General features: G+C 35.0%; 1 protein-coding gene across 1 annotated transcript in view; it reads right to left on the bottom strand.

Annotated features, from left to right (window-relative positions):
- Positions 1-21,996, bottom strand: part of LOC150107639 (uncharacterized) — a 192,569-nt gene that overhangs the window by 7,930 nt on the left and 162,643 nt on the right. The window contains exon 4 of the mRNA XM_090392148.1: positions 3,089-3,366. Coding sequence (XP_090248274.1) covers positions 3,089-3,366 — 278 coding nt within the window. The remainder of the gene's footprint in view (positions 1-3,088; positions 3,367-21,996) is intronic.

The following is a 21,996-nucleotide window of genomic DNA, read 5'->3' as shown; positions in this document are numbered from 1 at the left end:
ACGTCTTCAACTGGGCACGCGTATTTAGAAGGAAATAAGAGAGGAATTCCCATCGCTCGCGCAGGTACACGATCCCGCTTACGGGCATGGCAGAAAGCCAGGATTTCTCTCTCTCTCTCTCTCTCTCTGTATTTCTCTCTCCTCTCCGTTCTCTCTCTCTCTCTCTCTCTCTCTAATTAGCCGGTGCCCACCCTGAACTTATCGCCGCTCCAGAGCCGCAATCCTTGACCAAATTACCTGTCCGTGCTTAGTGCTGCTGCTGTTGCCGCACACATAGGTGACCTCGGGTCTCGAGGATCCAGAGATTGTCCAAGATAACGAAGCAACTCCCCCCTCCTCCTTACTATGTTATAAAGAGAAAAGGGGGGGATAGAAACAGAGAAGGCTTAAATATAATGCTGGAAGATTGGTTAAGCAGTCAGTACTGGCGTAATAGAACAGTGGGAGAACAGTTACATTTCAAAATGAACTGGAAGTAGGTTCTTCGAACTTAATCTTGTAGAGATTTCGTGAAGTTAAAGATAGTAACAAAATATCTGCGTTACATGAAGGCGACAAAAATCTCTGTTATCATAAGTCAGTATATAAATATATTTGTAGATGAATAATTATTTATATTTACCTATATAAATAGGTAGAATTCTCTGTAAAATTCCTTGTTTTAGTCTATTGTATGAAGAGGAATTAAAATTTTATTGGAGACTGAGATGGGATCTGTTTAAAATTATACCAGTCAACGGTATTCTCGGGAGAATCCACTTTTTTTTTCTTTTTTTTTTTTTTAGGGAAAAACTCTCCGATGTTTTTTTAAATCCAGATTACTGCACCTTGTCTGAAGAAAGTCGAAAAACTTCCCTCCAAATCGGATCAGAACCTAGGTTTCTGTCTGGACAAGTCATTCCTATAATGAATTGAATAGTGTATTTCTTCTCATTTTGAAACTTTTTTTTTTATTTTCTCTTGATGTGTATGTGTGTGTGTGTGTGTGTGTGTGTGTGTGTTCTGACTGTGACATTAACAGGTATGTATGTATCCGCGCTGGTTAAGGAGCACTGATAGCACACCATTCAGAGGATAAGTCTATAATACTCACCCAATTTAAACACTTAATGTTGATTTTCAAGGAAATTCCTTTTTTTTTCCTTTCTTATTTAAGGAAGTGGCGATTTTCGACATGCATGTAAAAACAAAGTACGCAAGATAAGAAAGCGAGATAACAAAAGATGTGTCGCGGAAAAAAAATCACCAGTCAAGTATTCATAGGAAATTATTGCAAAAACAAAGAAATATACCTAATCTGAGGACACACACACATCCCGAAGCTACTGATGTGGAACCAGGAATAAAGGAGAGAGGGGTAGTAATCTAATAACTTGCAGACATCATTTCTTACTGTCTAGTTATAGGCAAAAATCTTTCTTAATGATTGTCTTATTATATTTTCACGCCAAGTAATAGCAAACAATACGTACTTGCTACTCTCGTAGCGTTGACAAAAAGAGGAAAAAAAATCAAATAAATATTTAAAAACCACCATCCGTAACATAAACTCCCTAATGACTTTCCTCTTAGGAAGAAAAACTTGAAAGAATGGCAAAACGTTGTATGTAAGCTACCGAAGATGGATAATGAATCTCTTAGAAAGAAAGAAAAAAAAACAGTTAGCATAAAAAAAGTTAGATACCTAATGACAATTCATCTGCCAAGAAACAAATTACAAAACTGATAGCGTATGGTAAATGAATACAGATAATTGACGGGGATAAAAAAAAAAAAATCCGTTTCCCTTTTCCAAACCCCTACAAATGTGGTATCTAATGACTATTCATACCAAAAATGGCTTGTCAGAGCTAAACTCGTTACTATGTGTGTGTGTGTACTACGTCGAGTGGTGTCTTTTCGACACAACAAACAAGGCAGGAAGTATTTGATATTTGGCCACGTTTGGCTGAGAAAGACAAACAAAAGACGCTCATTATGAAAGCAATGAACAGGTTAAATGTTTGTCTGTAAAAACTAAGTCCTAATTTATGTTTTGATTTTTAGGGCAAAGATTTGATAATCATGCATCAAAATATAAAAGTGGAATAAATAAAAAATGACAAATTATTCGATTTTATCAACAAACACACGGCATTAATAACACACAGATGTTAATGTTCAAAGTACCGTATTACTGAATGGCAATCTGATTAATTGGAACAAAGATATTTTCATAATTAGATTCGTCGGTGTATCCCCACACGTTACCAAATGTGTAAAAATAATATAATTTCCCACAACAATAATACTTATACTACAAGAAATGGCATTATAAGGATAAGACGTGTCATTTTATTGGGAATTCTACTCAAAGCTAACCAATTAATAATTTAAAGAGAAATGGACGAGCCTTTGAACAAAGGTCCCTTCCAATTACTTAATAATGGAAACACCACAACCAACCCACTCATTCCTTTTAGAATACACATATATTTCCATAAGTGGATTATAGCAGGATTAGAAGAAAGTATTTGCTAAGACTTTTCGATCATCTCAAGCCTTCCTAGTTATTACTAAGGTTAATGAAACTTTTATTACTTAAGACGCTAATTATTGTGACTTACTAAAGAGAAATATCAGCAGTGTATGGCTTACCATGTTGTAAGCACGTGGAACAGAAGACGATGACATATGTCTAGCAATAAATTATACACTACGTCTTGAAGCAGTCCCAACAGTAAATCAATTATATATAATGATCAAAGCATCCCTTGAGATTGCTGCAATGGATTCCTACATGACTATTAAACTCCTTCCGGTTGAAAATTTAATCGTCGAAATGCGTTCAAAGTTTTAAATTGCTTATGGTAAATACGTTAAGAACGTATAGTGGAAGTTGAAAGAGAAAATGGCTTCATAATTATAATACAAAGTTAACCAACAAACAAAAACCCTCAAAGCATATAATAGGACAAAAAAAAGCTGTTGCCAAGGTAACAGCTGAATCAACTTATTTCTTGTACCTTTCTGTGAAGTTAATGACCAACCAGTTGAACAAATACCTTAGTTTTGAGTTTATGAAAAAAAAAAAAAAAAAAAGACTTACCTGAGGACACATTTTACACTGGTACTTCCTACCCGTGCCGTTGGCGGCAGCAGCAGCGGCAGCTGCGACCGTTGCAGCATTAAGCGTCGGAGTTTTAACGATAGCATTGATGGGTTGAGGTACCACCAACATGGAACCGCTGGAACTCGTAGTGGACACCGGTGGACTGTTACTGCTGCTGTTGTTGTTGTTACGGTTCCCATGGTTACCGTACATACTGTGCATCTGGGAAGGCTCCATCCCACCGGAGCGGCCCTCCTCCAAGCTGCTCCCAGGACCTATTAGGATTTGAAAATATTGACTTTTTTTTTTTCTGTTTACACATAATAATGAAGTTATTAGTTCTTTACAGTTTGACAGCCAAAATCAAATTTAAATATTCTCTCTCTCTCTCTCTCTCTCTCTCTCTCTCTCTCTCTCTCTCTCTCTCTCTCTGTGTGTGTGTGTGTGTGTGTGTGTGTGTAAAATGTTACTTAACAAAATATTTTTATTCTTCAAAAATAAAAAAATCACATATTTTTTTAAAAACAAACATCAATGAAAAATCAATGAACAATAAATAAGTTTAATTTCGTCTTAAATTTTCAAATCTAAATTTTTCTGTTTATATTAGACTGACAGTTATAAAGATTAATGTTAACTAGGTAATGATCATGTTTGGTCTAAAACTAAAAATTATAAACAATTTTTATGTTCATATGAAATAAAAATTAATATAGAAATTTATTAAACATAGAAATATATAAAAGAAATTTTCAAATAGACAAAATAAAATAAATATTTTCATATATAATATTAATACCCCTTTCAAATTCCATAAGTGGAGAAACACATAGGACATAACTAAACATATAACTCCCGTGTGGTGGCCGGGATAAGAATAGCCCCATTGTAGCACATGCAATTCGTATGAGGCGACTAAAATGGGTACCCAGGGAGAGTAATGGATGGCAATGCCGTAGCCAATAAAGTTCTAACTGAGGCGCGACTATTGCTGTTACCCTCCAGCCATGATCAGGGCTTTATATAGCTCAATAACACCCTATCCTTACACTACAGATAACGGGGAATATGAAAAGCATTCTTGCTTCGCCCCTTTAAGCCATTATTTCTTATATATAAAGTCCGAAATATAAAATTTCGGACTTTATATATAAGGAAAAAAAATTGTGGCCGGAGCAATTCGGCCAGCCACAATTCTAAACAGCTCATCACAACCTAAAGCACAACCACCATTGGTTATTTAGCAGTCACCTCGTCGGTCTGGGGTCCCCATCTCTCTGCTGTAATAATCTTTAGGTAGAAGATTATTTTCACCACCCGACATTAAACTATTGTCCTGTTTATTGGAGGTCTGAAGTGGTTGAAAAAATATTCTATTTTTCCCCAGAACTAAAATATGCTGTAGGTTTAGATTATTTCACGGAGATTGTCTAGAAAAATGTTTTTTTGAGAATTCTGTGTAGAGCCCGAGGAACCTCTATAATAACTTTACAAGTGAAAATAAGTTAGCCGGTTTCATACAGAAGCAATAGAATTTTTTTTCTCCGGGAAGTCGTTTTTTTTTTTTTTTTTTTTTTTTTTATATCGAAAAACAGACAAACCAGACATAAGAGTAGATGCAGTTGTCATAATAAGCTATCGGATGAATCGCTCAATCAAAGCAATAATTAGATTTATACGAAGCCAATTAACTTGGTATTGACATACCGTCATTAAGCCTAACACCCTAAGGTGAAGGTAGTTAATGTTTAGATTTTAACCAAAGCTGAATTTATTTAAGAAATTTTAGTAACAATACAAAATTTCAAATTTCATTAGATTCCAATCCAACCGGGACAGATATCTTCGAAATATTTCGCCAAATTTTGCTATTAAAATCTATCTAATTTAAACTAAAATTAAAATAATTCGATTAAAAAAATAAATAACTCCATTAAAGACTCAAATACCAATTTTCATGAAGTCCATCCAGCCAGGATGAAGTACCATACATATGGACAGACAAAAGCGAAAAGGATAGGTACAGTAAGAGAAATTCACCTAAAATAGAACCCTTATTTTATACGAGAAAACAATATCCAACACTTCAGTGCAACCATTCGTTTGCCTTTATTTGGTTAAGACATAAAAATGTTATTATTTTCCCATAAATGTGATTACATTTGCAGATTGAAAACTTTTTCGGGCGTATTCCATTAAAAGGAGTAATAAATTATGTACGAGTAACTAATCCTTTAATTAATATTAATTGTATTTCACGTAATTAAAAAAAGAATGGTACATCACATCCAGAGATAGACCTTTGGGATTTTGATTTCCATAAAGAGAGAGAGAGAGAGAGAGAGTCAGCAAAATGAGCAAGGATGTGTGGAAATTCATCCAAGTGTGGTGTACTTAGATTTAAAAAATCCTAGCTATTATATTTTTTTCTATGATGCCTCTCCATATTACAAATAGTAACCGCACTAGTTAAAGAAGATAGGTGAGTAGAAAGCTTCTTTGAATACTAATCACCGAGTTCTATAGATATCTTGACCTTGTCTTCCTAATAAAGCATCTTCCTGTGGAAAAAAGGTGACTATAAATATAGAAAAAGTTGATCACTTGTTCCTCAGCAATGTTTGCAATATTTATCCTCCCGCTCAAGGATGATGAGAGGAACACTCATTTCTCATAATTTCCAAACCTCAAATTATCACATTACTTCACGGACTGTTCAAGACGCTCTGTATTTTAGGCTTAGGAAAGTTACCTGCAATCTTTTGATTTCCATTTTTTATGGGTACGCTTGAAAAATTTTTTGAGTTTAGCTACTGTTTCAGTTCATGAATTTATGGTCGACTTCTCAGCTGAAGGTGGTGTAGATTTCGAAATAAATAAAATCAATTTAAATTTAAAAAATTTAAATGTAAAAATAAACACAGAAGACTTTTTAGTTTCCTGTTGAAATTTATGAAAACAATAGCAAGAACAGTCAAAATCATATGATTTTTATTTTCATGTTTCATAAAATACTCTGTTTTTTTTTTTTTTTTTTTTTTTAATAGCTTGATTTACTAAGAATTGTAGCCGTTTTTACTGGAATGGCGACAAAAACTAATGATAACAACACGTTTGCAATTAGCTTCACCAACTGCAAACGATTTTTTCGTATTAGGAAAACATGGCGTGTTTTTCTAATGCGAAAGAAATTTTAGACTGTTGAGAATTTTCAAGGATAATCATATGTAAACTTTCAAATTTGAAATATTTAAAGGTATAGCAAATATCTTTCAAAATTTAAATTATAATAAAATTTAAATTATAATAAAAATAAAACTGCAATCCTTATAAGGACTGGCTTAAAGGGGCGAAGCAAGAATGCTTTTCATCTTCCCCGTTATCTGTAGAGGACAGTGCAGGGATAAGGTGTTATTGAGCTATTAAAGCTCTGATCATGGCCTCAGAACTTCATTGGCTACAGCATTGCCATCCATTACTCTCCAAATCACCGCATCTCACGGTCGATTTAAACTGCAATCATTAACATAACATTAACATTTCTGGCTAGATGGGTGAAGCAAAATTGCTTTTCATATTCCCCTTTGTCTTGTAATGGAAGAACTTTGAATGGAGTGTTTGTGAGCTATATGCTCGCCCATTGAGGGCAGCGAAGTTAGTTGCGTTCAGCTGAACTTAAAATAGATTTTGGTCTTTTATATTTGTTGATTTCTTCTTTATTATATTCCGAGGCTTCCTTGATTAATGGGTTTGGATGGTTACTTGTCTTGGTAAAGAACTTCTCAGCTAGATTTAGGAGAAAGGAAGAGATATAAGGGATATTAACTTCTCTGTGGATCTGGGTGTTTCTTATGAACCAGGGGGCATCCAGAATCATCCTCAGGCACTTATTCTGTAATCTCTGAAGTTTTAGAATGTTTGAATTTGCGGTGTGGCTCCAAGCTGGGGATGCGTAAGTGATAACCGGTCTAATTACCATCTTGTAAATTGTTAATTTTGTTTGCATGTCCGTTTACTTTGTCTGTTGATCATAGGGTATAGCTGTGCTAAGACGTTGTATATCTTTGAGGTAATGTAACTAATATGTTTGTTGAATAAGAGTTTTCTATCAAGAATCACTCCAAGATATTTAACTTCAGTCTGCCATGGAATCTTTACTCCCAATAAATAAATATCCTCCATGGTATGGATTTTCTTTCTAGTAAACAGTATGGCTGAGCTTTTCTGGGGGTTAACTTGGATCCTCCAGTCTGCCATCCACTTTTCTAAAGTGTGTATGCTATTTTGTAGTCTTTTAGTTGCCAGTTTTGGGCTCAGTGATCTTTCCATCAGTGCAGTATCATCTGCATATAATGCAGTGAAGGTTGTTCTTGGGTTCAGAGGGATGTCTGCTACATAGATTGAAAACAGTAGAGGTGCCAGAAGAGATCCTTGAGGCACGCCTGCCGAGATCCTGCGTCTGGTCGAAACCGTTTCGCCTACCCTGACCTGCATGTATCTGTCTTTCAGGTAAGAATGTATTACCTTTATTAGCCTGGCAATCTTAAAGTTCTTAAAAGAACTGGGCGATGGACTGAGTCCTTGACTCTTTATCCCGTCATCTGAATGAAGAAAATCTGTGTGGATAGAGTTGTTGAGCTAAAAAGCTCTAGTCATGGCTGGGTAACGGCAATAGCCGAGCCTCAGTTAAAACTTCATTGGCTACAGCATTGCTATTTGTTACCCTGGAAGTCCTAAAAAGGACTTTATGGCCCTGTACTAGCCAGCCTGGCAATCTTTTGTTGATTTGAAAGTCATATCAATCCTTATAGTCCTTATAAGGACTGGCTTAAAGGGGCGAAGCAATAATGCTTTTCATCTTCCCCGTTATCTGTAGAGAGCAGTGTAGGGATAAGGTGTTATTGAGCAATTAAAGCTCTGATCATGGCAGGAGGGTAACAGCAATAGCTGAGCCCCAGTTAGAACTTCATTAACTACAGCATTGCCATCCGTTACCCTCCAAGGATATTGGATTTATCTCCAATATTCCAACCGTCATATCAATCTTTTGTTGATTTGAAAGTCATATCCAAGAGATGAAAAACTAGAGATGGTGTTGCAATTATACTTAATATAATTTAAAATAAAAATGAGATAACTTATTAATTTACATATTATTATTATTATTATTATTATTTATAATAAGGCAATGTCATGTGTGTGGATAAATGTAGTATGTAGTTTATTTATACGATGGGATTTATGATAGTAGGAAGGTTTAATATTAATAGCCTATATAAAGAATAAATAACACTTATGGTATTATTAAACGGTACAAAAGTTCTCAAAATGCTACAGTGGTTGTAATACTTCAAAAATTAAATGCAATAATCTAGCCACATAATTCTTACTCTAACTATGATGATAATTATCTATAGATTTCACAATCACTATCAAATGGGGTGTTGGATGAAAAGAAACCAACCATCTTCTTTAAATTAAAATATAGGAAATATAAATTATACCACTTTTATTAAAATAAAACAATAATTTCAATTATATGAAAATATATATATACTTGTAAATTGAGGTAAGCCCAATGAAAAATGACAGGGAAAAAGTAAATCAAAATTTAATTTGATCTAACGTTTCTAGCAGTTATTATCGCAATCGGGTCATTTGAGCATCAGTCATTTTAGAGATCACATGACCACATAATAAACAAACAAACAAAAATATTCGTTTGTTATTAACCAAGAGGATATGACGTCACGAGCCTATGATATATACAGGAAGTATAAAAAATATATATATTGTGGTAATAAAATTTGTGCTTCTGACAATTAACATGTATACAAAGCAATATAGAAAACAGATACTCATTCTCCCTCCCTCTCTCTCTCTCTCACACACACACACACGCACACACATACATAAGAGAAGCGCGCGCGAATAATGTGGCCAATGAACGCTTAAAAGTGAAAGTGGCCGAGTTATTCGTTCCAAGATCCCACAGACAGGGCGATGCTGATTACTTGAACCCATAAAGGGAGACTGACAGGAAACAATAACGACGTGAGTAGTATATTGATAACAGGAGTTCGCAGTGAGCGTGAATCAGCATGCATGAACTGGAGATTGATAGACACTTCAGTGTGGAGAGTTGCTCAAGTCTATTATCCCGTTTCGCTGGTGTGGACAATGTAGGAAAACGTTCACTAGACCGCAACTATTATTGTCGGTAATGTCTCGTGTAAATCCTACACTTTAGCCCTCATCCAAGAATATTCTTTCTTTCATTCTCTCTCTCTCTCTCTCTCTCTTTGTTTCTTACAAAAGTTATCCTCCGATTCTCTTTCATTCCTTCGTCTCTTGAAAAATATATTTTTGCTGTGTGGGAAATAAATGCAATGCTCTTCTCCCAACATTGCAGAAACCACAGCGCAAGTGAGCTCATGGTATCGGAGATAAAAACATATTAGGTCACAAGAAGTTGTTAAGTCTACATACCGAAGTCTTCAAAACGAATCCTTAACGCATTATGTTATTCTTTAATAACACAAAACTATATAAAAGTACAATTTTTTTCTTATTTAATAACAATAGCCTTTTGATTGAGTGTATCCGTTTGTTAAAATGCCAGAGTATATATAATTTTTTTTAAAACTTCAACCAACGAAATAATTTTTTTTAAAATTATCATGACTTAAATTGACATTCAAAAAGATCATACATTTATGAAAAATCAAAATGTGTTTTAGTTTTTTTTTTTTGTTGTTGTTCATTTTCTTTTTTTTATTTTCAATTTTGAAACTGTATATGTCAAAAATGCAGAGGAGAGAGAAAGAGAGAGAGAAAGGCTGAGACATGATACTGAAACGTATCATGTCTCAGCCTTGTTTCATAACTCCATTTCTATTTCTATTCTTGTTGTTTCTTTAATAATTTAAACACAGACAGTCACGATTAACTGCATAGCCGCTTTTGTTCAAAGTTAAGTATGCGATTATTGGGACAGACCTTACAGAATCACGTGCCAGGAGTTGCCATGGCACCAGAAATGCACAGCGAATAGTGATTTGTTTATGTAATGATATATTAAAAATTCATAGCATAAATAAAGACATTTTTCATATCTTTTCGTTTATTTAAGAAACAAACACAGAAAAACGTAAACACATTACAGTAACTACACTATAACAAAACCCATTCTGGACATTTGAGATTATAATATTCCATAGTTTGCTGTTTCATTTTTGAGACAGCTTATTAACCAAGCCCATCATGATAGCATTGTGTTGTTCTCTAAGAGTTAATGCATTCCATTTTAATGACATCGCTAAGTAAAAATAAATTATTTAAAATATATTTTCATATGTTTTCAGTGTTCTTGATTCAAGAAAGTGCAACTAACTGGAGGCTACACAGATGCTGTTACAAGATTCACTTACATAGCGTGGGAGAACATAGATACATGACATTGCATCATAATACGTTGCTTGTATAGAATTTATATCTAGTGGCAAACATCTTGAAGAACCAGCAAACTGAAACTCGAAAGATTAAAATTAAAATAATAATAATAAATTTTAAAAAATTGGAAAATCAACAATAGAAATATTGTAGAATATTTCTATTTATAGAAATATCAGTGGTCTACATTCATTGTACCGGTTGAATAGGGAAAAAGTATAATTATTAAAGATAGTCATAGCATATCATACAGAAACCAGATTATCTCATCCATAATGACAAACTTTGATATTTACAATATAAGATTTACATTTTCTACAGTCATATGGGTAAATTTTTATTGTAATCCTTTGCTTTTTCATTTTTATGCTTAACCAATAACCTTGACGAAGCTATCAGATATTAAAGTAGCAAAATATATTGATAATGATCATTTACTTATATAAAAATATATATAAAAACATGTCATGTTTGTTGACCAACGTATTTCTCCTATTAATCCACCATTAAAAAAGCAATCTCACATTTTGACAAAAAATAAGAATAAGGAAAATCCTAAAATTCTAACATAACGTTTTTTAGTATTAGCCCTCTTATAAAAATTAGGTCATCATTAAAACTACGCATAACGCATAACGGTACTGACTTGATGGGTGAAGCATAAATGCTTTTCATATTCCCCTTCATCTGAAAAAAAAGTTCTTTGGGTGGAGAATTATTGAGCTTTAAGCTCGCTCTGAAAGGGCAGCGAGATTAACTGTTTTCAGCCGAGCATAGAATTGACTTGGGTCTCTTGTATTTGTAGAAATCTGCTTCGTTGTAGTCTGATGCTTGTTTGATCAGTGGGTTCGGATGATTAATCGGCTTATTGAATTAAAACTACGTCCTTATAAGGACTGGCTTAAAGGGGCGAAGCAAGAATGCTTTTCATCTTCCCCGTTATCTGTAGAGGACAGTGTAGGGATAAGGTGTTATTGAGCTATTAAAGCTCTGATCATGGCAGGAGGGTAACAGCAATAGCAGCGCCTCAGTTAGAACTTCATTGCCATCCATCACCGACTATGTAAGTAAAGGTGAAATCACAAAAATACGGACGATCTCTAGGCCACTCCATAGTAGGCGAAAGACCGTCCTAATCTCAGCGTTGGTTCCACTCAGTGACGGGCTCCCCGACCAACTACGACGGAAAAGATTAACTTACATATAAATAATATATAAATAATTTTATGGTGTGCTACATGATTTTATTTTATTTTTCCTGTTAAGGATTTTTCTGTGAATTTTTAAAATATTTCAATCTCCTTTTACTTTTTACTTAAAATTTTAAACTAAAACAGCTAATAATGGTGGCTACTGTTAAGTAGTCACCTATAATGAATTCCAATTTTAACATCAGATACTAACTGTTCTAAAGCTACGTTATTTACAAAAATTGAAAGCATTTACCTATAACACGTATCTTAAAGTAACGAGTAATATATTCTTATATATAATAAAACTTTAAATGCTTCTTAAATTCAAGGACAGAAAGTCTCAAAATTATTACACCTATTTCTCGAAAACACAAGTTGCTAATCTGGTCGACATTATCAATTTTTTCTTCGTTACAAAGCGAATGAATAAAAGTTTAAATATTCTGTAATTAGTACAAGTTCGGAAACTTTAATTGCAAAGAAGTAATAAATTCCCCAGTGTATAGAGAACATAATTGCGAAATTTCCCACCAGTCTTAGATGAGGGAAAAAAAATCTTTTTCGTATTTCGAAATTTACAGTAAACTCGTTCCTTTGACAATTTCATTTTAAACACATAAATCTCTTAATTCATAACAATCGCTTAGAAAATATACAAATCAAACACGTTACTAATAGCAACAGTGAAATTCACGTGTGCAGATTAAAAAATGAACAAGATCAATACTCTTCCATTGTTGATGACGTCATCCCTATTTACTTTTTTTTTTCTGTCATGTTAATTTCTCAAGTTGTTGTTAAAATAGACTTCTGAAAAAGAAGTGATTGGTTTTACAGTGTACTTCACATAGAAGAAGCCGGGGGGGGGGGGATTGCACATATATTTTCATGTTTACCTTCCCAAAATGAAGGCCGGTATGGCATTCCCTAATCATACTTATGGCAAACTAATTAAAACTTTCTAACAAGCTTAAAAGCAAAACACTATTTCGTACACCTAACCAAAATAAGTGCATTATTTTTGCATTTTGATTAAATTCTGTAAACTTCATTATGCAAATCGCTAATTAATTAACCCAGGCTACCCACACTTTAAACACTCTAGAGATTTTGGAAAGATTAGTGGTCGTATAGATATTATACAAAGGGAATATTTTCTTGATTATAATTTGTTTATTTTTAATTTTTTTTTCCTGCACCGTTGATGTTGATTGAATTAACTTCAGTTAGGAATAGATGTCACAAAAAGTTTTCCCTCCTGTATTCCTCTGTTATTTTTTTTTATGTACCTAAAAGTCCCCTTTATATTATAAATGCAAACTATGTTGATAATGCACTCTTGGGTCAGGGAGTGCTTTTTTTACCCAACACATATAAAAGTATAATGGGAACAAACAAACTGGTGTTTACACACTGTTTGTTTGTTCTTACTGCTACTTTTATAATATATTGAATGTAATTTTTGTATTTCTTTTATCTGTTCCAAGGACATTGAGGAATCAATAGATCAAGCTTTGAAAGGTAGACAAGGATTTGAAATTTAGGAAATATATCACAAAGGATAACCAAATCTTATATGCATGATAGAAGGAGAGAGGAAGATGGGACATCTCTGGAAGTTGAGCAAGAGGACATACCAGCCAAGGGAGGGAGGGACAGAATTTTTCATTTATTGAGTCATTCGATCAACTCATCTACGATTGAATCAAACAAAAACAAACCATGCTAAGCTTGGAAATTAAAGGAGTCGTAAATAATTTTACAAAATTCGTTATAATTTGTTATTATAATAAATGTTTTCATGATTTTTTGATTTACAAATTTACTCCATTTAATTTTATTTACAAAGATAATTTATGCAAAGTGCCGGTTTGGTTGGTCAAGTACCTCCTCTCCAACTAACAGACTGCAGGTTTAAATCCAGCCTTAAGGATGGATGTCTTTAGGTGGGAGATGACTTTCATCGCTCGGTGTGACACCACTGCCTTGCTTGTTAAACCTAAAGTGATTTAAAAAGTTCCATATTTGGTCGCTAGAGCAGATTTTCTGCATTTTGTAAAAAAATAAATAAAATAATAAAAAAATCCTTAGCCCACCCACGGTAAGTACTATAGCATTACAACTTTCCTTGCTTGAAAGACAAAACAAAATTAAAGTGCAATTACGATCTTCTGGATATGTTTTCAATGGAACACTGTAATAACTGCTAATCAGATCCCACGATGGAAGCTCTTATAAATCTTCCAAGCATTCTTTCAGAAATAATTCATAGAATAATACAGAAAATGCAACATCGTCTGACTTGCCTTAAGCATAATCAATTAACCATTCAATTAGATATTCTCTAACGTAAGCAGATATGCAAATGTACTTCTACAGGATTACACACAATAATAACCGAGTGAAGTTAGTCAGGTAAAATAGGCTTTTACAGGCTGTACGTTTTTAATTTTTTTTTTTCCTCTCCTCTACTCACACGTTTAATTATACGCATTGGTTGTCACATAGTTCTTCATCAGGTGAGAGCCCATTTATATTTTGTTATAAATATTCCATTTATTCTAATTAGAAATGGCAGATAATTGTACCGTAATAGAAGTATGTGCTACTGCTGAGCTAATTAACATTGTTAACGGACAGATGCGAGATGAAAGCTGGCTGAAGATTAGCAACACACAAGAATCACTTTTTTCGCTCATGAACTTGGATTCAGTTCCCATTCTAACACTTTTAAAGAATAATTGGAGTACAAAATTATTCATGACAAAATATTTCGATAAAGAGTACCTACCACTAACGGAAGCATCGAGTGAAGCACTGTAGAAGGATGCTTCAGTGCATGCTTCCTTTATTCTTTACTATTCCAATAAGAATAAGGTAGTGTCCTTGAAAATACCTCAGTTGACAGGCTATTTTATGAAGAAAAGGATTTAAGAGAAGAGGTATATACGAAGTGACTAAATGAAAGAAAATAAACCCATCCATTGTTCCCTGTATAATAAAATATATAAAAGCTTTTGCCAAGATGTGACCAGCTAGAAAATTTCATCAGATTGTCGTATACACTTCTGTATATAAAGAATGTCGCATTCTTTTAACCTGGAGGAATACATCCCATTGTTTTTAAAGATGTGTTGATGAAGCGTACATAATCTTATTGTAGACCGGCAATTTGTAGTTTGTAGATAGTCGGTCGTTGTGTTTAAGCTGTACTTGTAGTGTTAAAAATTTTTGGTATTTATGATCGTGGTTTTATAATTATTATTTCTCATTTTTTTATTTAAAAACTGCACTATATAAACAATGAATCTCAAGCCGGGAAACTTTGTCAAAAATTAAACAACTGAAAATGTATTTATTTTTTTAAAAAACTCCCATTTTGTTTTAAATGTGCTTTTCCATATATTTAAAATAAGTATTTTTTTTTTCCCTTCCTGAAGTATCCTGCAATTACTACTTCATTTTTTTTATTGTGTGTGTGGTATTTTATGATTTAATGTGAATCGTAGAGATAGAATTCCAACCATTAAATGGCTTTGAATATTCCATAAAGAATTAACTTCTCCCTTCCAACATAACAACAGTCCTTCTCGACTATTTAGACTCCCCCACCCGCCAGTAGTATCACTGTTCTTCTTAGGATGGAAATATATAGTACTGGTACTAAATGTGCAAAAGATAATTCTATGGATGGGGGGGGAATTGAGGGGAAAAGATTGTTTGCACACATAACTTTTGTGAAATATAAATGGACGAAAAAACTCTTTTAATAGAAGAAAGAGATAGCAGAGATCAATGGAGAGGAGAAGCAGACAATACGATGATAATTGGAGTGTAATGACGTATTGGCTGATTTTGAGGACAGTTACATAATTATAGATGTTAAACTTGGATAAACAGGCATCAATGAATAAAGGAGTGGAGTGAATTAGTAAAATAAGGTCTTTATTTTTTCTTTGATGAATATGGTCTGGGATTTTTAAGAATTTTAAGTGGGGTTATTATAGAACAATATTCCGTAGGAGGATCATTTATGGGACCTTTAGAGAGTAACTTGCTCTTCGGTTGGTTGATTGTTATATAGGGGACCAGTCCAAACACGCAGCCTTCAATTCAGTTTCCATTTCCAAATTCACTTGCCAGTCACTTTTATATTCAAGATTCCACATATTTACGATTTCTGAATCCAGATGGGCACATTTTTTTTGTCCACTAGATCAGATTCCCGATATTTACTCACCATCCAATTTTTTATCTTTTATCTAAATCAAAGCTCCTGATTTTTGACATTGATTTAGGGTACTGGTTTAAGATTGATCCCTTACAAGTCCATTATACGTCCCAATATCCTGGACTAAATTTTTACTGTATGTGCTTAGGCTGGTTGGTCTGTATTGCGGAATGGAAAACACGAAATGGTAGGAAAATATACTGCTATCTTCTTATAAGAACTAAATCACTAGTTGATTCAGTATTTTTTTTCCCTGGGTCCAACCGAAGGATGCAAGTCGAATCGTATTTGCAAAAGGTGCCAGTCATGCATCTTAGATAAATGTGAAGAGTAACAGCCTGAGGTTTACCAAACCTATCCATACCACTTAACCATGATCCGATGACATAAATAAGACATTATCTAGCGAAGTGATGAATTAATTATTTCTGATTCAATGTACCAATCCTCATGCATTCTTATACACTCTTCTGCACCAAATGTACCAGTTGGGATTATGGAGAAGAATTATTGGATTCTAACCTGTAATTGTACCCATACAGCCCCATAAGTTTTGGAAGCACTCTACAGGAATTATTCCTGAGACCGATATAAAGAATTCTGCATTTCCATCAGATATGCTGACGGTGAACTCCTGTCACAAGTACCTGGTCCTACCACAACACAAAGATGCCTAATTTGATTGTGTGCCAGTGATTACGAGAATCTTATATATTAAGGTAAAGTTACTGTCCTATTGGAAGCGTCACAAACTGGGTTAAATGGTCAGCATGAATGGCTGGACTTATCCAATAATCAGACAAACTGCGTCATTCAGTTTTTGATCTTCTAGTATCAAGACGATTTAGGGGTACCAGGAGATTATGCCCCAGACCATTACTTTATATTGTTATGACGACGCATAATGATGGCTTCGTGTTTTTGTTGTTAAGGTCACAACTGCATGACGGCGAGAGAATTATGTTAGCATTTTGTCCCTTATACATATTTCAAATATGTATATATATTTTGTGAGTTCAACAAACTTCATCGTTGGTCTGTAGAGTAAGATAGGCTGAGAGTCAGCAGATAGTAGGAGAGGAAATAAAGATAGAGTGCATAGTGGTAGAGTAGGTAAAAGAGGCCTCAGCTGATCTGTTTTAGCTTTTTGACCCCGAGGGGCGCTTCTAAAACGGTCGTTGATTTTTCACTTTAAAAAAAAAAAGGAAAAATCCTAAAAAGGAAACATGTAACAAAACAAAGAGAGAATAAATCTGGAGAAGGAATGGAAAGGTAAACTTAGAGGTGGAGGAAGGATCTGGCCCGAGTGAGGCGGTGCAGCTCACAAGGAACTGCACCGCCTCGCTGTAAGCCTTCGCCGCTCGGGTTCTCAGGTCCTCCCCCACCTGTGGGAGCTAAAAACCAGTGAAGCTGAGTACAGAAATCCACAAGGTGGTTACTGTTCCTTTCTTTTGTTGTGGGCTGTTATGATTCTTTTGGCCACCTCACTTCCCTTGGCCATGTCTAGTTTGCAGAGAGCTATGTAGAATGCCGAAGCTGCCTCCTCGTCTATATCCAGGGCTACCTCTACTTGCTCAGGGGTGATTTTGCCGATGTCATCAACGAAGAGGTCACCCCAATTTTGCACTAACGATGTCGGGTCCATATTTCCCGGTGAGGAGGAGTTCAGGTTCTCCTACTTTATCTATTGCCTCTTTAAACTTTTCTGCCACCCCGGGCATACCTCTAAGGAGATGTTTTAGGGTCTCCCCTGATTTTGCATGAGGGACTTCTGGATGTTCGGTTTCAGATACTTTTGCTGTTTTGAGATTTGTCAGCTCTTCTTCCTGCGGACTTAATGGCCGTTTGGAAGTTTTGGTGTTCGTCTCCATCTCTACTTCAGCTTCTTCTACTGTATCTGAATTGGCGATGTCTATATTGACAGTGGTAGCTCCGCTTTCGTCCGTGGGAGTTACCATGATGGTTTCTGCATTGTCAGTCTCTTCTGTTGGGATCGTATTGCTGGTCTCTGCAATTCTGGTAGGTTTCCCTCCCTTACGGGACCTTTTCGTTGTCTTAGACATGGCGGCATGATCAGGAGTGGCCTCGAGAGGCGAAAACTCTTCCTGTGTTGTGACCTTTTCATTACTTGGTTTTGTTGCTGATGTGATTGCACCACCCATCCTCTCTGCGAGGGTTCGGGATGGGCAGGTGTCGACTTTGTGGTCAGTGACCCCACATTTCAAACAAGCTGCCTCACATTTTTCTTGGTTGTGGCCAATTTTTAGGCAGTTCTTGCATTTTATGCGAGGGCAGTCTGCCCCAAGATGATTGAAGGCACTACATCTAAAGCACTGCTTTTTGACGCCTGGGTAATTTACCATTACCCGGGCAGATCCTATGAGGACAAAGTTAGGAACTTCGGTCCTCATTTCAAGAGCGATGGTTACCTCCCCTGACTTCCACTCAGGATTGTCGGCGTCATTGTGAACTTGGATTTCCCGTACAACTCCCCACTTAGAGAATACGCTATGAATTATATCGTTGTTCTCTGCATATTCTAGGGGAAATCGTGGTATCTTAAGGGTTCTCAGGATGCTCCCAACCATGAAGGGATATACTTTTACTTTACCACAGTCAAACCCTTGGAGAAGCTTTTCTCTGGTCTCCATATTTTTGGTCACTACCTGGTATCCTCCTCCCCCATAAGGGGTAAATCCAAAAATGTTCTCTGCGCCGACGCAGTCTATGATAGCTTTCGCCATCGCCCTTGCCGGTATTGTGGTCAACCTCAATTCCGAGGGTACGCACACGCGGCAGAATGGAGAGCATGATTCAGATGGGAATTCTACGTACCACTAAAACCCATAAATTCAAATCGTTAGTAAAATATAATATATATATTTTAAATATATGAATTACTTGAAGTAAAATATATGAATTATATATATATATATATATATATAATTCAAAAGTTCTTATAGTTCTTATAAGAACTGGGCGATGGACTGAGTCCTTGACTCTTTATCCCGTCATCTGAATGAAGTAAATCTGTGTGGATGGAGTGTTGTTGAGCTAAAAATCTGTGTGGATGGAGTGTTGTTGAGCTAAAAAAAGCTCTAGTCATGGCTGGGTAACGGCAATAGCCGAGCCTCAGTTAAAACTTCATTGGCTAGCATTGCCATTTGTTACCCTGGAAGTCCTAAAAAGGACTTTTTTTCTTTTTTTTTTTTCCAAAATTCACAATCTAATTCAAAAGTTCTTAAAAGAACTGGGCGATGGACTGAGTCCTTGACTCTTTATCCCGTCATCTGAATGAAGTAAATCTGTGTGGATGGAGTGTTATTGAGCTAAAGAGCTCTAGTCATGGCTGGGTAACGGCAATAGACGAGCCTCAGTTAAAACTTCATTGGCTACAGCATTGCCATTTGTTACCCTGGAAGTCCTAAAAAGGACTTTTCCCTTATAAAGTATAAGAATTAAAATGTAATTGTACTATTATGGTATAAAATATTTAAAGGTAGATTAAATTTTTTTATGAATTTTAAAAAATTTTGAAAGAATTTAATTTTTTGTAACAAAAAATATAATTAAAATAAAGTTTACACTACTATTTCTAAAAAAAAATTTAAATAAATGTTTTTGCTAGAATTGGATATAGAAATGGTTGATGCTTCAAATCACCTTCGTCTTAAACAGTCATCATATAACACTATTTTAATAGATACTAAAAAAGTTCTAACCATGGCAAAAATGAACACAGCTTAAAAAAAAAAACTATCATCTACAAACTATCCTTGACAGGCTGTACATGATATCCAATAGGAAACTACAAAACCAATGCTGGCTAGACAGAAACTCACTTTCCTTGTCTAATTGCTTACATGTATATGAGCGCTACATCTTCAAAAGAGTACGAGAATTATATGTTTATGTAGTTGTATCTTGTACTAGAAATTTAGGCGTAGAAAGTAGTGGGAAGTAATTATAGTTAGTAAGTTTTACACCCAGAAATTAAGGTGTAGACAAGGAGACAAGAGCTGGATTGTTGCCAATCTAGTGTTATCCTTCGTACTGTGTCCCTTGGGGATATCCTTCAACGTTGCTAGAAGATAAGATAGCTTAGTCAAGACAATTAAATACACGTAAACAATCATTAAGTGGCGAAATTATAAGTACAAAAAAGCGAGGCATTTGTTTTGGGCAGGTGAGCAGTTGTAGAATCCGTGGGAGAAAATAGAAGTGAGCGATCAATGCAATGCTGCAATAGTCAATCAGGATATTGAATTACGTGCCGAGAACCTCGGTGGAATGTTAGGGTGGTTCGCCTTTGGATGTAGAAACGAGTGACGCAATTATACAGAAACATTGCAACATAACGGCTCGTGATAGACGTAAATATCCTCTATGAAATCACATCTTTCTTATAAGGAAAAGTCCTTAAGATAATTCGATTAACGATCTGCACGGCAGTTGGAAGGATGATGCGACATACGGTAATTTCTTCAAAAAGATGTGTTTGATTATCAAATAATAGATGATGTCTGGACATCGCAGCAAATCTGGAACCAGGAAAGCTAACTGGAGATCAACATAAGATCTCGAGATTAATACTTCCCGGCGCAAAAATCCGCTAAAAATAAAGCGATTTTTTTTTTTTTCATGTATGAAAAGACTTAATTGATTAATGTAAAAGCTCTACAATGAGGTGTTTTTTTTTTTTTTTTGAGCACATCTCCGTCGAATACAAACTGTATTTATTGGATATCTGCTTGAAATTTTACCCATTCGATACACATAGTTTAGATCAGCAACATTCCAAACCATTATCAAATGCCACGTGATGATCTGTCAAGAACTCCGGATGTCTAGCTGGATAAACATTTTTGAGTTAACATTCAGTAAAGAGAATTTTATTCTTCCTAGAAACAGACAAGAAAATCGGCCAGAGAGTATACGCAATTCACAGATATTATAGCCTGTTGCATCGACTAGCCTTTGTAGCTTAGTTCGTAAAGATGTCTTTCAGCAGGAAAGCCCAGTGTTAGAATCTCGTCTTAGACACGAAGAAATAACTTTTCAACCATGAGTTAATAAATCCTATACGCATACATAATACATTGGCCATAGGTTCAACTCATTCGATCATATTAAACAACAATCAAATCAACCCAGTGACTGCTTTTGAATATTATTCTACTACAATAACCAATAAAATGTCCCGTTACAATTTTGAGGGTTTCTAGTTTTGTTATTAAACCATTTGTCATTCTGCAAGCAATGAAGACAATTCACCATCTACCGTTGTGATCACCGTAGGAGAAATACATAAGGGAAGGTTGAATAAAAGCACAAAAAGGTTTCCAATGGTCGGTTTATTTTTTCTCTCGAGAGTAGCCAGATGAGGATATAATTCAAAATAAAAATTTACGTTATTAGTTTAACGCTCATTTTGAGGGAAGAAAAAAAATGAACAGAGACGAACTTTATTGATGGTATTCTCATAAGAACAAGAATGGGCTATTATTAATTGCGTATTATGCACGTGTCCATATTTGGCTCATCATTCAAATTAGGTGAAAATATGAATCAGAATTTTAAGAAGGGAAAGGAAAAAGTGTTCCATCCATACATCTGAGACGGGATAACTCAGATTAAGTTAAAAAAAAAAAAAAAAAAAAAAAAAAAAAAAAACGAAGGCCTCTGACCATTGCAGAGGTGAAAAAAACCTTCCCATCCCCGTATGAGACTGGTTAATTCACCTTCTGTTGAAAAGTCGTTATAATGGTTCTTCGCATTCAACTGATGCGATTGGAACTCTGGTCTTTCCAACCAGATAACTGGACAGACATCCGTAGGGAAAACTGAACGCTCACTATCATCTGATTCCAGTGTAAGCTCAGTTTATGTTCAATGGGAAGAAAGTAATTATTAGACGATATAAAACTTTTACATCATTTACGCATGGCTTGAGCCTTGAAGGCTGTGATTAAGCAATCAAATTTCTATCGGGAAAAAAAAAAAAACTCCAAAAAGCTTCATACAGGTGG

Source organism: Typopeltis vanoorti, chromosome 4 (assembly GCF_054136105.1).
Source record: "Typopeltis vanoorti isolate ZY-2024b chromosome 4, IOZ_Tvanoo_1.0, whole genome shotgun sequence".
In the NCBI taxonomy this organism is placed as follows: Eukaryota; Metazoa; Arthropoda; class Arachnida; order Uropygi; family Thelyphonidae; genus Typopeltis; species Typopeltis vanoorti.
This window is presented reverse-complemented; position numbering and strand designations above follow the sequence as displayed.